The sequence below is a fragment of the Schistocerca nitens genome, chromosome 2, assembly GCF_023898315.1.
Source record: "Schistocerca nitens isolate TAMUIC-IGC-003100 chromosome 2, iqSchNite1.1, whole genome shotgun sequence".
NCBI lineage: Eukaryota > Metazoa > Arthropoda > Insecta > Orthoptera > Acrididae > Schistocerca > Schistocerca nitens.
Genome location: NC_064615.1, coordinates 959,086,593 through 959,102,128, shown reverse-complemented (window position 1 = coordinate 959,102,128; position 15,536 = coordinate 959,086,593). Strand labels below are relative to the sequence as shown.

The 15,536-nt window shown below is 40.7% G+C and overlaps 1 protein-coding gene across 1 annotated transcript in view; it reads right to left on the bottom strand.

Annotated features, from left to right (window-relative positions):
* The window catches only part of LOC126235473 (dehydrogenase/reductase SDR family member 11-like), a 70,806-nt gene that overhangs the window by 8,233 nt on the left and 47,037 nt on the right, over positions 1-15,536 (bottom strand). The window contains exon 7 of the mRNA XM_049944194.1: positions 6,193-6,345. Coding sequence (XP_049800151.1) covers positions 6,193-6,345 — 153 coding nt within the window. The remainder of the gene's footprint in view (positions 1-6,192; positions 6,346-15,536) is intronic.

Below are 15,536 nucleotides of genomic sequence, written 5' to 3'. Positions count from 1 at the left end.
GAAGGCAGCAGAGCATCAAGTAGGTAAAAAGACGAGGGCTAGTAGAAATCCTTGGGTAACAGAAGAAATATTGAATTTAATTGACGAAAGGAGAAAACATAAAAATGCAGTAAATGAAGCAGGCAAAAAGGAATACAAATGTCTCAAAAATGAAATCGACAGGAAGTGCAAAATGACTAACCAGGGATGGCTAGAGGACAAATGTAAGGATGTAGAGGCTTATCTCACTAGGGGTAAGATAGATACTGCCTACAGGAAAATTAAAGAGACCTTTGGAGATAAGAGAACCACTTGTATGAACATCAAGAGCTCAGATGGAAACCCGGTTCTAAGCAAAGAAGGGAAAGCAGAAAGGTGGAAGCAGTATATAGAGGGTCTATACGAGGGCGATGTACTTGAGGACAATATTATGGAAATGGAAGAGGATATAGATGAAGATGAAATGGGAGATACGATACTGCATGAAGAGTTTGACAGAGCACTGAAAGACCTGAGTCGAACCAAGGCCCCCGGACTAGACAACATTCCATTGGAACTACTGACGGCCTTGGGAGAGCCAGTCCTGACAAAACTCTACCATCTGGTGAGAAAGATGTATGAAACAGTCGAAATACCCTCAGACTTCAAGAAGAATATAATAATTCCAATTCCAAAGAAAGCAGGTGTTGACAGATGTGAAAATTACCGAACTATTAGTTTAATAAGTCACAGCTGCAAAATACTAACGCGAATTGTTTACAGACGAATGGAAAAACTAGTAGAAGCTGACCTCGGGGAAGATCAGTTTGGATTCCGTAGAAATGTTGGAACACATGAGGCAATACTGACCCTACGACTTATCTTAGAAAATAGATTAAGGAAAGGCAAACCTACGTTTCTAGCATTTGTAGACTTAGACAAAGCTTTTGAAAATGTTGACTGGAATCCACGGAGAAGAAGTAAAAACTTTGAGGTTCACCGATGACATTGTAATTCTGTCAGAGACAGCAAAGGACTTGGAAGAGCAGTTGAACGGAATGGATAGTGTGTTGAGAGGAGGATATAAGATGACCATCAACAAAAGCAAAACGACGATAATGGCATGTAGTTGAATTAAGTCGGGTGATACTGAGGGGATTATATTAGGAAATGAGACACTTAAAGTAGTAAAGGAGTTTTGCTATTTGGGGAGCAAAATAACGAATGATGATCGAGGTAGAGAGGATATAAAATGTAGACTGGCAATGGCAAGGAAAGCGTTTCTCAAGAAGAGAAATTTGTTAACATCGAGTATAGATTTAAGTGTCAGGAAGTCATTTCTGAAAGTACTAGTATGGAGTGTAGCCATGTATGGAAGTGAAACATGGACGATAAATAGTTTGGACAAGAAGAGATTAGAAGCTTTCGAAATGAGATGCTACAGAAGAATGCTGAAGATTAGATGGGTAGATCACATAACTAATGACGAAGTATTGAATAGGATTGGGGAGAAGAGAAGTTTGTGGCACAACTTGATCAGAAGAAGGGATCGGTTGGTAGGACAAGTTCTGAGGCATCAAGGGATCACCAATTTAGTATTGGAAGGCAGCATGGAGGGTAAAAATCTTAGAGGGAGACCAAGAGATGAATACACTAAGCAGATTCAGAGGGATGTGGGTTGCAGTAGGTACTGGGAGATGAAGAAGCTTGCACAGGATAGAGTAGCATGGAGAGCTGCATCAAACCAGTCTCCTGACTGAGGACCACAACAACAACAACTCTTGAATACATTACTTTTTCAACAATTTTGGATAATGCTGTCAGAAATGATATTGGGTGGTAGCTGTTAGCAACAGATCTATCCCCTTTTTATGCAATGGTTTAATAATAGCATATTTCAGTCTATCTGGAAAAATTCCTTGTTTCAGTGAGCTACTACATATGTGGCTGAGAATCCTACTTATCTGTTGGGAATAAGCTTTTAGTACTCTGTTGGAAATGCCATCAATTCCATGTGACCTTCTACTTTTGAGTGAATTTCTTATTTTCCTGCTATCATTAGGAGAGGTGGCGTGAATTTCAAATTTATCAAATTGCATAGGTACTGCCTCTTCCATGTACTGCCTTGCATTTTCTAATGAATAGCTGGAACCTATTTTCTCTACAACACTTAAAAATGATTATTAAAAATATTTTCTACTTCTGACTTCTTGCTAACAAACTTTTCATTGTGTTTGATAGAAACACAGTCTTCCTGTGCTTTCAGTTGCCCAGTTTCCCTTTTCACAATATTCCAATTTTTTTTAATTTTGTTACCAGATCTGCTAATCTCAGAAATAATGCACATACTTCTGGGCTTTTTAATAACTTTTCTCAATACAATGCAGTAGTTTTTATAATGTTTCATTGTTTCAGGATCATTACTCCTAGCTATAAGATACATTTGCCTTTTCTATTAGAAGATATTTTGATCCCTTTAGTAAGCTATGGTTTTTTACATGGTTTCTTACAATTATATTTCACTGTTTTCTTGGGGAAACTGTTTTACCTCACTGACACTATTCAAAATATTCAAGAATTATGCTACTGTAGGGAATGGTACAAGATTCACTCAAAGAACATCCAAATTGGAAGAAGCAAAGCCAACATAAGGTTAGTTTGTCTAGGATGTGCTGATGACCTCACTCTCGTGTCCAACAGTATTCGGGAAACCAAAAAATAAGTTATCTCAATACAGAAAATAGCACAAAAAATTGATCTTGGAATATCCTTTGAACAAACAGACATCATGTTAACTGACCCACCACTCATAAACAAAATTTCCATAGGAAACCAAGAAATCAAAATTGTAGATAAATTGTAAATATCTGGGAGAAATCATAACATGTAACATCAATGAAAAGTCAACATGGCATAATAGAATAAACAAACTGACTAAAGCACAATATATCACCAAGAATACCTACAACAAAAAGAGCCTGTCAGTAGCAAGAAAACTAATACACTACAAAACAGTCACTCAACCAGAAATAACATATGCAAGTGAAACCATATTCAAAACATCTAAGACTGCACGAACAGACAAAATACTCAAAATAGAGAGAAGAATCATCAGAACGTGCATCAAGAAATCGTACCACAATGTTGGACACTGGAGAGTAGCTACAAATGAAAAAGTCTACAAAGAAATAGAACCAGTAATGCGTAAAATCAGGAAGAAACGCATTTCATTTTTTGGACATCTAATCATAACACCAGAGAATAGGATCATCAGGAGAATAATAGAAAAATTGGAGAATGGTAAGTGCAGCATTAAGTGCATTACAGAAATTGGGGAAGGTATGGATGAGTACAGATTGCATTGGAAGTGCTAAGAAACAAAACTGACAAAATCAGAAAACTCACAGACAAAGAAACCAGATTGCAAACGAGAATCAACAAACAGAAAATAGGAAGGGTGATTTCCAATGAAGAAAGAAGGATGAGATCCGAGAGAATAAAGAAGTACTGGGCTGACAGCATACTGAAAAATTCTTTCTATAAAGTTGGCTAGAGTAGTCCAATGAAGGCTATAAAATGTAAATAATAAATAAATAAATAATTGTAGTCTCTTTGATACATAATAATTTGTTGTGGTGCTGTTACCAACCTTTCTAAGAAGGACCTCATACCTGTCCTGTTTCTTATTGATGCCTTTATTATCTGTTTACTTTGGATTGATACTGAAAATTTGTTTTTCTTAAGATTTTCTTTAATGATTTCATCTGCTTTTTGAGCCACAGCGTTCTGAGGATTGTGGTTAAATTTTGCTGTGGCACAGGGTATTTTGGTGATAATAATTAAATAATTGATATTATCGAGTAAATCGTCTGGTTCTTTTCCCTAAGCTATAGCCTAGGGTGAGTCCTAGACAGATTATAATATTACTATTTGTTCAAGGACTGTAATTCAGGAAACCACGAAAAACCGTGTTGTTATGTAATTAGATTACCAGTTGTAGGGCTGGCCACTTCTGTAATTTCTGTTTATGGTGAATTGTCAAAATTCTAACCATATTTCCCTAAGATAATGTTCTCCACGAACTTATAACCGTTTCTCAATGTCATTATCTTTTACAGAGATCCAGAGGTTCAAATTAACTGTACTCATTCATGTGAAATATGCACGTAATATCTGGACTGATGGGTAACTGTAGTTTCAACTGAGTAGTGAACAAATGTCAAGGATTCTGGAGTCATTGCAATGTTTCTGAGGTCACTGGTCACTTGACACGTCTACTGGTTGTCTTGAGCTGGAAAGTATTTGATGGTGCAACCTGACAGCCTATGCACCTTACAAAAAATTATTTATCATAGAAAATTTTTTGTACTTGTAGATCGAACAACACATGATTTGGTACACGGTAAGTGTAGCGTAAAAATTTTGTGCATTTACATGTAAAGCAGTACAAAATGAACTTACTTTGGACAGGAGACGATTTTGTTTTATTCTTGCATTAAGTGTACTTAACTTTGTTTACATATGTAGAAGTATGTAAATATGTCATAGTATATATATAAACTATCAATACTTTACTGAGCTACAGAATTCGTCTTATGTAAGCAGCGCATTCCACTGTAACACGAGAAAGAATGCTACTAGCTGAAAAATGCTCCTGTCGAAAGAGAGAGAGAGAGAGAGAGAGAGAGAGAGAGAGAGAGAGAGGTAGTGGGGGGGGAGATGTGGCAGCAAAGAAGAATGAGATCGACGAAGATAATAAAAGTTCTAACCAAGTATAGAGGAGACAGTGGAAATGAAAAATAGAGATGAATGGGTATATATATATATATATATATATATATATATATATATATACCCATTCATATATATATATATATATATATATATATATATATATATATATACCCATTCATCTCTATTTTTCATTTCCACTGTCTCCTATATATATATATATATATATATATATATATATATATATATATATATATATATATATATATATATAGGCTTGGGGGTGTGGAACCTGCCCACACCCTCTCCTGATCAGTGGAAGTTAACATGGAAAAAATTTGTCCACTCCACCCACGTTTTAAAGTTTCCTGATCTGGAGACTAATGCCCCACGGAAACCAACCCCAAGGACACATGTGAAGAGGAGAAAATGGGGGTTGAAGAGAAAGGTAGCATGTCGTAAGCGAGAAAGAAAGAGACTTTGACATGGGAGAGAAAAAGGGGGGAACAAAAAATGGCAGTCGTACAGAGAGAGTCTCTGAAAGCCAGAGAAGGAAACAGTCGTTAACAAGAGCGAGAGAAAGGCATGAAGAAAATGACAGTTGGAGAGAGACACATAGGAGAAGGTCAAATGGGAGAAGAACTAGACAATGGTAAGGAGGCATACATATGCAGCCAACAGCAGTGAGAGGGGGATGATGCGTGTGATGGCATCGGCACAGAGATCGCCTGAGTAAAAGGGAATAGAATGTTCTGTATTAAAATAGTGCTAACAGTTTAAATGCAAAAATTTTTGGTGAGGCATTCGCCATTAGGACTGAGGCAGTTGCTTACCAACTTCTCACGCAAAGTCTTTTAAAGAGGAACATAATCGCCTTCTCTGTGCCCAAAACAGTGGTGTTTTCCAGCTGGTGCACACATTCTGCATTTAACAAGATGTAGAAGTGTTTCCTATATGATCATTGGTAATGTCGTCGAGTAAAGTATTGTTTTCATACGTAAACACAAGAAAATTCTAATATCTTATTGCTCATATCCTTGTTATACCCTCCTTTGTTTCTTTTCAATTACCTAAACTAAATTTGCTACTACTATTTCGTAGCAACCACTTGTTTCCAATTACATCAATAACATCTGTGTCATATAAATTCTTCGTGCCCATTACTACACTGCCAATATTCTAAAGCCTGCTATCGTACTTCAAGGTGACTATTCAGTTATTATTATTTCTATTATTATAATATAAATTTAATATTTCTGTAAAATGGGGTATGTACGTTTGTAACCACCAATGTTTTATTATTAACATTAAAATACATAATGAAACCTTTATCGCACTTCTAACACCAATTTTTTTAATGTGCAAAATCTGTGCGATGTACAGGTTACCGGTGATAGAAACCACATCAGCAATTTTCCTAGGAGAAAGAAATGTCTAATTAAATGAATATTTTATACACAGAAAAGACTATCTACATCTTTCATGATAGTTATTTGTACGTACTTGAACACGTGGAGGTTGTGATAACATATAGATAACTGCATCCGCCATGTCCTCAGATTCCATCATTGGCAATCGCATATTTTCCAGCGCTTCTGTCGAATGCTTTTGTAAGGTATTGAATATTTCTGTTTTCACAAGTCCTGGTGATATTTGCTAAAACAAAAATCATACGTTAATAAACATATTTCCGATTTTCCAACTTGTTTTATTTCCCCTTTGAAATCCATTATTTATATAAGGAACATTTATCTAATTCTCGAACTTATTATCCTAGTTCAACTATTTTACATGCACGGGGTCTATTCGGCAAGTAAGGAACAATCAGTCACCAAATGGAAACAACAGTGAAAATAAAAAATGTTCTATTTGCAAGAGATAGCTACATCTCTACATAGTCGCAGCTCCGAAATAGACATCTGTCCTAGCGTTGTGTCAGCTCTACAATACCCTCGTCATGGAAGGCAGCCTCCTGTGCTTTCCGTAATTTGCTGTGCTGGAGTGCGCTCGTTGTCTCTGCCAAAATGTTGTCTTCATAACCGGTGGTTCGTTTGGGCCGAGATGAAAAACAGAGGGAGCAAGTCGAGGCTATATGATGAGTGATCAAACACTTGCCATCGAAAACGCTACAGGATCGTCCTAACCGCCCCTGCAGTGTGCGGAAGAGAATTGTCGTGATGAAGGAAATGCGTGGCAGTTACTTTATGTGGAATTGCATTAAGTCAGGCGAAACCTCCAGACAGGCACCTACATGTTGCGAGAGAGAATATTTTCTAGGCGTTTTGCACCATCACAGCGCCCTCAGAACTGAAATGATCGACGTGACGCTATATGCCGGCATACTAGGCACACTGTGCAACACATCTGAGACAAGTTTCATCGGATTTTCACTGTGGTTTCCATTTCGCGACTGATTGCTCCTTACTTTCTGAACAGCTTTCATACAATGAGCGATAAAGGTTTTATAGCTACGTTACAGGACTTGTACAGTCTACAAAATATAACATAGATTTGTTAGTAATTTTCACTGTTCAAATAATATGAAACTCATAAATCAAGACAATTTCTATGACATAATTCATTTAGTGTTCCCTAAACTTCTTACATAGGACGCCATCGAAAATATGCAGTTAAATTCACTAACTGTCTTCATTTGGGTGATGGTGTCAGTCTTGAGAAGTTCTTGGATCAGTTTGACAAGTACAACGTGTAAATTCTTGTTTGACCTTCCTTAGAGTCGCCTATGTTTGTCATATGAACACTACAGTTCAAGGCTGGACTCACTCACTCACATTAAGAAGCCAACTATTTTTCTAACCGTACATAAGTGTTTTGAGACAGATGCTTCCCCCAAGTTGTGCAACGAATTTATAGAATGGCGTGTGGTCCTAGATAATGGAAAAACTTATATACACATTACTCAGCCGGAAGTCATCAGAAAGTCGTAGTTACTGGTTATGTAAAGTTACATGAAGCCTCATTTTGCTAACTTTAGACACTTGAACTCTCATTGCCAGTTTCCCATTACGTTCTGTTACACTGAAGAGAAGGATTTTTGTTAGCTCTCCCTCAAACATTTTGAAAATTTCTACGTGTATCCTTTGGATAGCTGATGTGGCAAGAGAGAGAAATGGAAATAAGGGGACAGACCTTTATGAACTCGTGTGTACACACACACACACACACACCCACACACACCCACACCCACACCCACACAGTGTCCCAGGAACACTCCAACCACCTTCGTGGGTGGGTGGGGGGGGGTTGGGTTGCTGAAAGTGTCTTCAAGAACAAAACTACGATAGGAACCTCTGTCCAGAAACAACAGCAGTAGCTGAATGCAGTACTTTAAAAACTAAATCAGTATTTTTTAAAATCTTAATGTGGATAGAAAATTCAGGACAAAATCATATGTTTCCATCTATTAGCAAATTAAAATTCTTCTCTTCCTGCTTTCTTTACTCTTCAAAATTATACTGCATAAGTTCAGCAAAATCTGTTTGAAATTCTGTCTGGAGACACTGAATCAAATCTGGAAGACCATCTAGTTGGACACAGTTTCTTCAGAGTCTAACACTTCTGTCAGTTCATGAATTTCTTTTATTGATCACCACTGAACCAGAGAACCACTAAGCAACACGTAAGAGCAAGATCTTCTCTCGTAAAATTGTCGCAGTTCCAATACATTAATTCTGTAATCATTTAGTACAAAATTTTGTTGTGTGATGAACAACGTACGCCCATGCTTCATTTCATGACTGCAAACCTTAGTATTTGACATTCACAGATATTGCATGATTGTATCCTTGACCACTGCATCTATCCAGCTGTATTTTCATGTGAGATAAATAATTTAGTTATTTACTTTTTAATACTCTCAGCATCTTAGCCCCTTACCTTACGGAATTGTAAAAACGATTCCTTTATTTCAAACTCATTACTATTTGAGTTACTGAAATGTGGATGCAAACATCTTACGACACTAAATTTAAATGCCGCCCAACAGCGGTCAATCTTACCGACTTTCGAATCGCGAGAGCTAGGGCACGCCGTGTCATTAAAGAGAGCAAAAAAAGGTCATGTCAGGAGTTCCTGGATTCCGTTGACCGTTCCACTTGTTCCACAAAAGTATGGGAAGCCATCCGGAGGATTACCGGTACACGTAACCGTTTACCGATTGCAGCAGTACTGAAACAGGGGTGCCTCCAAACGGCGCCCAGAGACATTGCTCAGACGCTGGCTGAGCATTTTGCGCAAACTACTGCCAATGCAAGCCAGGATTCCACGTTTTGTCACTACCGTGCAACTGTAGAGAGGGAAAAGTTGGACTTTAGGTCCAACGGTTCTGAGGACTACAACTCCCCTTTCCCTATGTGGGAGCTCGAATCGGCACCGGCTGAGACTGCTGACACTGCACCCGGTCACGACCACATCCGGTATTGCATGCTTCGTCATTTGCCAACAGCGTCCCAGGAAATCCTCCTCGACTGTTTTAATCTAATATGACAGACAGATAACTTCCCCAACTCGTGGAGGGAGGCAATTCTGGTCCCTATGCTCAAACCAGGGAAGGATCGCCCGTCTCCAAGTAGTTATCGGAGCATCGCCCAAACGAGCTGTATAGGGAAGACCCTGGAACGGATGGTTAACCGTCGTCTGGTCTGGCTTTTGGAGACCAGGCTACTTCTTAGCCGCTCTCAGTGTGGATTCTGCAAATATCGGTCCACGGTCGACAACCTGACTCTCCTAGAGGCAGCTGTTCAGCAGGCTTTCCTCCGTCAACATCACTGTATCGGCATATTCTTTGATATCAGTAAGGCATATGATATTACTTGGAGACATTGTATTCTTGCACAACGGCATGAATGGGGCTTTCGTGGGCACCTCCCCATTTTCATTCGGTCTTTCCTGTCTCAGCGGCTTTTTCCGACCAGAGTTGGTAACACACTGTCTGATAGATTTGAGCAGGAGAATGGTGTCCCCTAGGGCAGTGTTTTAAGTGTTACCCTCTTTGCCATAGCCATCAACAGTAACGTCTACAGTGAGGAGTTCAGCACAGTGCTCCTTATTTGTGGACGATTTTGCTGTTTTCTGTTCCTCCTACAGTGTTGCAACAGTGAGCCATCAGTTGCAACTAACAGTGCGGCGGTTAGAGGAGTGTGCTGCAAAGACGGGTTTTCAGTTTTCATGCCGATAAGTGTGTTTGTGTTCATTTTAATCGTTCTCGTCGACCTTTTATGTTGCCTGCCTTGCATGTAGGGGATACTGTCCTACATTTTAGAGACACAGTGCGGTATCTGGGCCTAACTTTTGGCTCCAGGTTGTCATGGCTGCCACATCTACGAGACTTGAAAGCCAAAATCCTGAAGGCACTGAACATCCTCAAGTGCCTCAGCCACAGGTCTTGGGGAGCGGACAGGGCGCGTCTCTTCCAATTTTATCGGGCTTTTGTGCGTTCACGGCTGGACTACGGGTGCACAGTGTATGGGTGAGCGAGGCAGTCTTCTTTTCGGATCCTTGACGCTGTCCACCATCCAGGGATTCGACTGGCCACGGGTGCCTATAGGACCAGTCCCATACCCAGCCTCTGTGCTGAGGCCGGGGAACCGCCACACACCATCCGGCGGCAGCTCCTACTGGTGCGCCAGGCTTGTAAGTTTCTTGCAACTCCAACCTCGCCTGCTCATGATATTGTTGCTCATCCGCCTCTGGACCGCCTGTTTTCCCGCCGCCCCAGGCTACGTTGCCGTTTGGGATCCGTGTGCAACGTCTGCTAGTGTCCCTTTGTGTGCAGGGTTTTAACCGCCTGCCACCCTGGTTACTGGAGAGGTCCCAATTTGATTTTAGATTTGGTGCGGTACAGAAAAGATAGCACTCCTGCTTCCGTGTTTAATCGGCTCTTTTGTGCCGTTTTATATGAGCACGACGACCATGCAGCTGTTTTTATGGATGGGACTAAGCAGGGTGACTCGGTTGCTTTGTCGTTTTCCCGGATCGTGTCCTCAAGGTCATACTGCCTCCTGATTTACCATCTTTGATGCAGAATTATATGCCGTCTTGCGGGCACTGGAGCAGATGAGACTTTCTCCCAGTGTTAGATTTCTCGTCTGTTCAGATTCTTTGAGCGCCCTTTACTCTCTCCAGCGTTTGTATCCAGCAGATAAAGGAACCCACATTATCCACGACGCCCTCCTCCAACTAGAGGGACTGGGAAGCAGGTGTCTTTGTGCTGGGTACCAGGGCACGCCTCGGACGGAGTGGCGCTTCAGTCTGGAACCGCGCGACCGCTACGGTCGCAGGTTCGAACCCTGCCTCGGGCATGGATGTGTGTGATGTCCTTAGGTTAGTTAGGTTGAAGTAGGTCTAAGTTCTAGGGGACTGATGACCTCAGATGTTAAGTGCCGTAGTGCTCAGGGCCATTTGCACCATTTGAACCAGGGCACGCGGGAATTCTGGGGAATGAAAGTGCTGATGAAGCAGCCAAGGAGGCGTGTCGTGACCGTCAGGTCTTTCAGTGTGCTATCCCACCGCATGCCCTCACCTCGCTGTTGAGGTATAAAGTCCTAGAAGTGACCGACAACAAGCTCCGTGTTATCAAGCCCAAAACTCGGCCGTGGCGTACTTCCTTACTCGTCTTCGCATCGGCCATAGCCCTATGACGCATGGATTTTTACTCCGGCGAGAGGACCCCCCGATGTGTGGTGCTTGTGGCGTGCAGTTCACGGTGCACTACCTTTTATTGGACTGCATTTTATTTGCTGACCAGCGGACTGCAGCGGATTTGCCGGTGGATCTGCAGTCTATTTTATGCAATGCTCAAATGAATGTGGTTCGGGTTTTAAAGTTCTGTGAATTGTCCCACATTTTAACAAGATATTGCGGAGGTATTTTTAATTTGTCAACGGGGTGGCTGGCTCACCCAAATTTTTTCGTTAATGGTCAACCAGTCTCATTTCCCTGTGCTGTTCTTTTAGATCTTTTGTGGTTTGTTTTCCCTGTTTTACTTTCTTAATTAGCTATCTTGCCTCCTCATTGGTTTTATTACATGTGAAAGTGCCTGTGCGATAATCATTGTGTGGTCGTTTCGTGTGCATGCGTATACGTCAGTTTTCGTTCTTATCCACCTTTGTTTGTTTTACTCGATGTCAGGGCGCTGATAACCTCGGCGTTGGGCACTCATACGTTCCCAAACCACAGACACACACACACACACACACACACACACACACACACACACACACGACACTAAATTGGTCCTTTCTAGAAGTAGTAGCGCAAGGACAGAACGAGACAACCTTGAACCCAACCTAGAAATCATTATGGAAAATCACATGCAATTGTTCATGTCATATTTTACTGATGCCATCATCAGGATTTCCTAATCTTCGGTCATCTGAGGACTCACGACATCCTGCCATGTGCCAAGGTCGAGGATGGGAGAGCCTCCTCATCCCCACTGCAATTATGCAGATTTTGCATTAAGGCCCCACACCCTGAGCACCCCCTGAATTCGTGGGTGCGAATTTCACATGCTTGCCATATTTCGTTGATATCAGCACAGCTACGCACCCCCAAGTAGTTCTACAGATTTTGCATGTAGCACCCCCACCCTGCGCCCCAACACTACCGCGAACCTTGTGCTTCCACTCTGCAGATATTTTTGCAATACTAACTCCAAATGTTCGTTTAAGGACTTACTAATTAGTCCTCACATTGGTAACTTTGATTTGAAGCTATATATCATGCGACATCAATACTGGAACGAGTAAATTGCATATTTCTCAATATACAATTAAAAACCAACATTTGCTATAAAATATAAGTGACGGAGTAGGAATTCTTATTCACTAAAAATTAGTTTTGTACCATAAACACCTTCTCACAAGCTCTGAAAACGTAAATAGACGCAAGTCCACTTTCTCTTCCTTGCTCCTGTCACTATCAGATGGCTGCACTGGAAAATCAACATTTCTGTATAAATAGTTAAAAACCAACATTTGCTTTACTTTAAATGCCATCCCACAAACCCAGAAAACGCGAAATAATAGCAAATCACGGTTTCTCCAGTCACCAGCAGATTACTGCACAGTTGATCTCTGTACCTCACCTGTAGATGTCTCCAGTACCAATCAAAATCCACTGCAGATCGTAACTCAATTATTTTATGAATCTAAAATGTGGCAGATATTCTACAATGTCTGTAAAATACGGTAGCAACAGCATCAGCAGCACAAAAAAGGCGAAGTTTCATTGCTATTTGAGGTTAACACATGGAAATCGCTGTCTGATGTCACAAAATCGCAAGAAAAGTCGGAACTGTAAAAATTAGCGTCGGTTAACTTACACATGTACACATAGTCGTCAAAGTAGTTGCCAAATGCTGAAATATGTACCCCAATGCTAGAATTCAACAATTCAGATTTTAGATATTAGGCCATAAAATTCGTTGTCATATGACTACCCTGAGCAGGCTTATTACTGCAGAAAAATGTGTTAGCTAAGCATTCAAAGAGAGAGACGGAATCTAACTACTCACAATGTACCCTCAAAGTACATATTTTAACATTTTTGATTAGCTATAAGTCATCGATCTTGGAGAGAGAGCGAGAATGCATCGGGTTATATACCAGAAAAATATAAACGAAGTCACTACTAAATTCTATGTAAATAACCGGAGTTTGCAATCAGAGGGCTTTCTGAAAGCTTTATAGACCGTATTTGCTCGATATTATTGCCCGCAACTTCTAAAACCTACGCCTACAGCACTTTTCACGTTGTTAAATACTTACCGTGAGTATTCGATCTGAGCAGTTGCATTTCCGCAACATATGCTTTGCGAATATAGAAATCATTAATTCTCCACCACAAACACGAGCATAACATAACTGCCTTATTAGAAAAGGAAGAAAGAATAAGTTGTTTTTCATTGCCAAAACTCTTACTTAGACAATAGAAGAATATATAAAAACGCAGCCGAAGGGTGTGTGCGCGTGTAAATTCCTAAGGGACAAAACTGCTGAGGTCGTCGTTCCCCAGACTCACACACTAGTTAAACTATTTTCAACTAACTTATGCTAAGAACAACACACATACCCGTGCCAGAGGGAGGGCTCAAACCTCCGGCGGGAGGGGCCACGCAATCCGTAACATGGCACCTCAAATCTCGCGGTCACTCCACGCGGCAACCAAAGAAGGTAGCACTGGGATATGAGACAGTTCCAAAGACAACGTCAGAGTTGATACCTCCGAAAAAAACTGTACACCATAATATACCGCGAGATGCCTCACACTTTGCAAGCACAAATTAAATATTGCCGCATCTTAATTGACTGTTTAGTTCATTAAAGTACATGATTATCGTAATACAAACAAAATCACCAGGAAAATTTGATTTACTACTCGTTACAGAGATAAAGAGGTATCATAATACACCTAATGCAAGGCTTTGTGTGTCTATTCTCCATTGCTGTAAGGCCTTAACAAATGCCACACGTCTTGATGTGATACTATTCTCTTTAACATACAGATATATAGATGTGGAAGCCGTCGTGTTCTATAAAAAATTGCGGATCACAACCGGAAATGATGTTAGAGAGTCTACGAGACCATGAAACTGCCTCAGCTAGAATATACGCTTAATATCGTGCCCTCAACCACTTATCCATATCAGGACTTCCCATACGCCAATTTTAAACAAAATAGCTGCAAATATTACGAGGTATGTCCCTCAACATTGGAGTATGGCAGCATGGCAGTGCCAGCGTGCAGAGACGAAGATATCAATGCCGTGGTACACGAAAAATAATGTGATTACAGTGTTCAAAAGTAGAATAGAATAGACGATTCGAAATCAGAAAATGTAATATGAATTTTAAAACGTTTTTGTCAGAGATTTTGTGATATACACACACACACATACAGTTTACCAATTACGAAGCGGAAGCATAAAACGACTAAGAATAGAGATTTGGCAGGCAGGAGCAGAGGAGGAAAAGGCCATTAGAACACAGCAAAGTGGGATGTAAATTACGTGAATCTATGCTGTTTACAGTTAGATACGATTTGATGTCGAGTACAAAAAACGCATTTAGCCAGACTTCATTAACTAAAAGTTGTTTGATCATTATCGTTCGACAAAGTATTTAGCTTTGAAGATGACTTGACAACTACTGTCAACAATATGTATCCTTTTTATTCTATATAAGATATTCTGTATGTGACTGCAGAGAAGTACATTTGAACATCCCGGAAGTAACGTTCAAATGGTTCAAATGGCTCTAAGCACTACGGGACTTAACAATCGAGGATATCAGTACCCTAGACTTAGAAAAAATGGTTCAAATGGCTCTGAGCACTATGGGACTCAACTGCTGAGGTCATTAGTCCCCTAGAACTTAGAACTAGTTAAACCTAACTAACCTAAGGACATGACAAACATCCATGCCCGAGGCAGGATTCTAACCTGCGACCGTAGCGGTCTTGCGGTTCCAGACTGCAGCGCCTTTAACCGCACGGCCACTTCGGCCAGCCTTAGACTTAGAACTACGTAAACGTAACTAACCTAAGGACATCACACAGATCCATGCCCGAGGGAGGACTCGATTCAAACCCGCGACCGTAGCAGCCGCGTGGTTCCGGAGTGAAGGGCCTAGAACCGCTCAGTCACAGCGGTCGGCCTGAAATAACATCTTTCTATGTGTACTAAAAGGTATACAACGCTCTGAACAGTAGGGTTCCAGTTAAGCCACACTTTGTTATCCTCAGACCTCCCCGGCAGTCACTGAAAACTGGTAATGGAGCTCTGCTTCACACTGAAAGGAGTGTCCTGTTAAAAGGCTGACTGACAG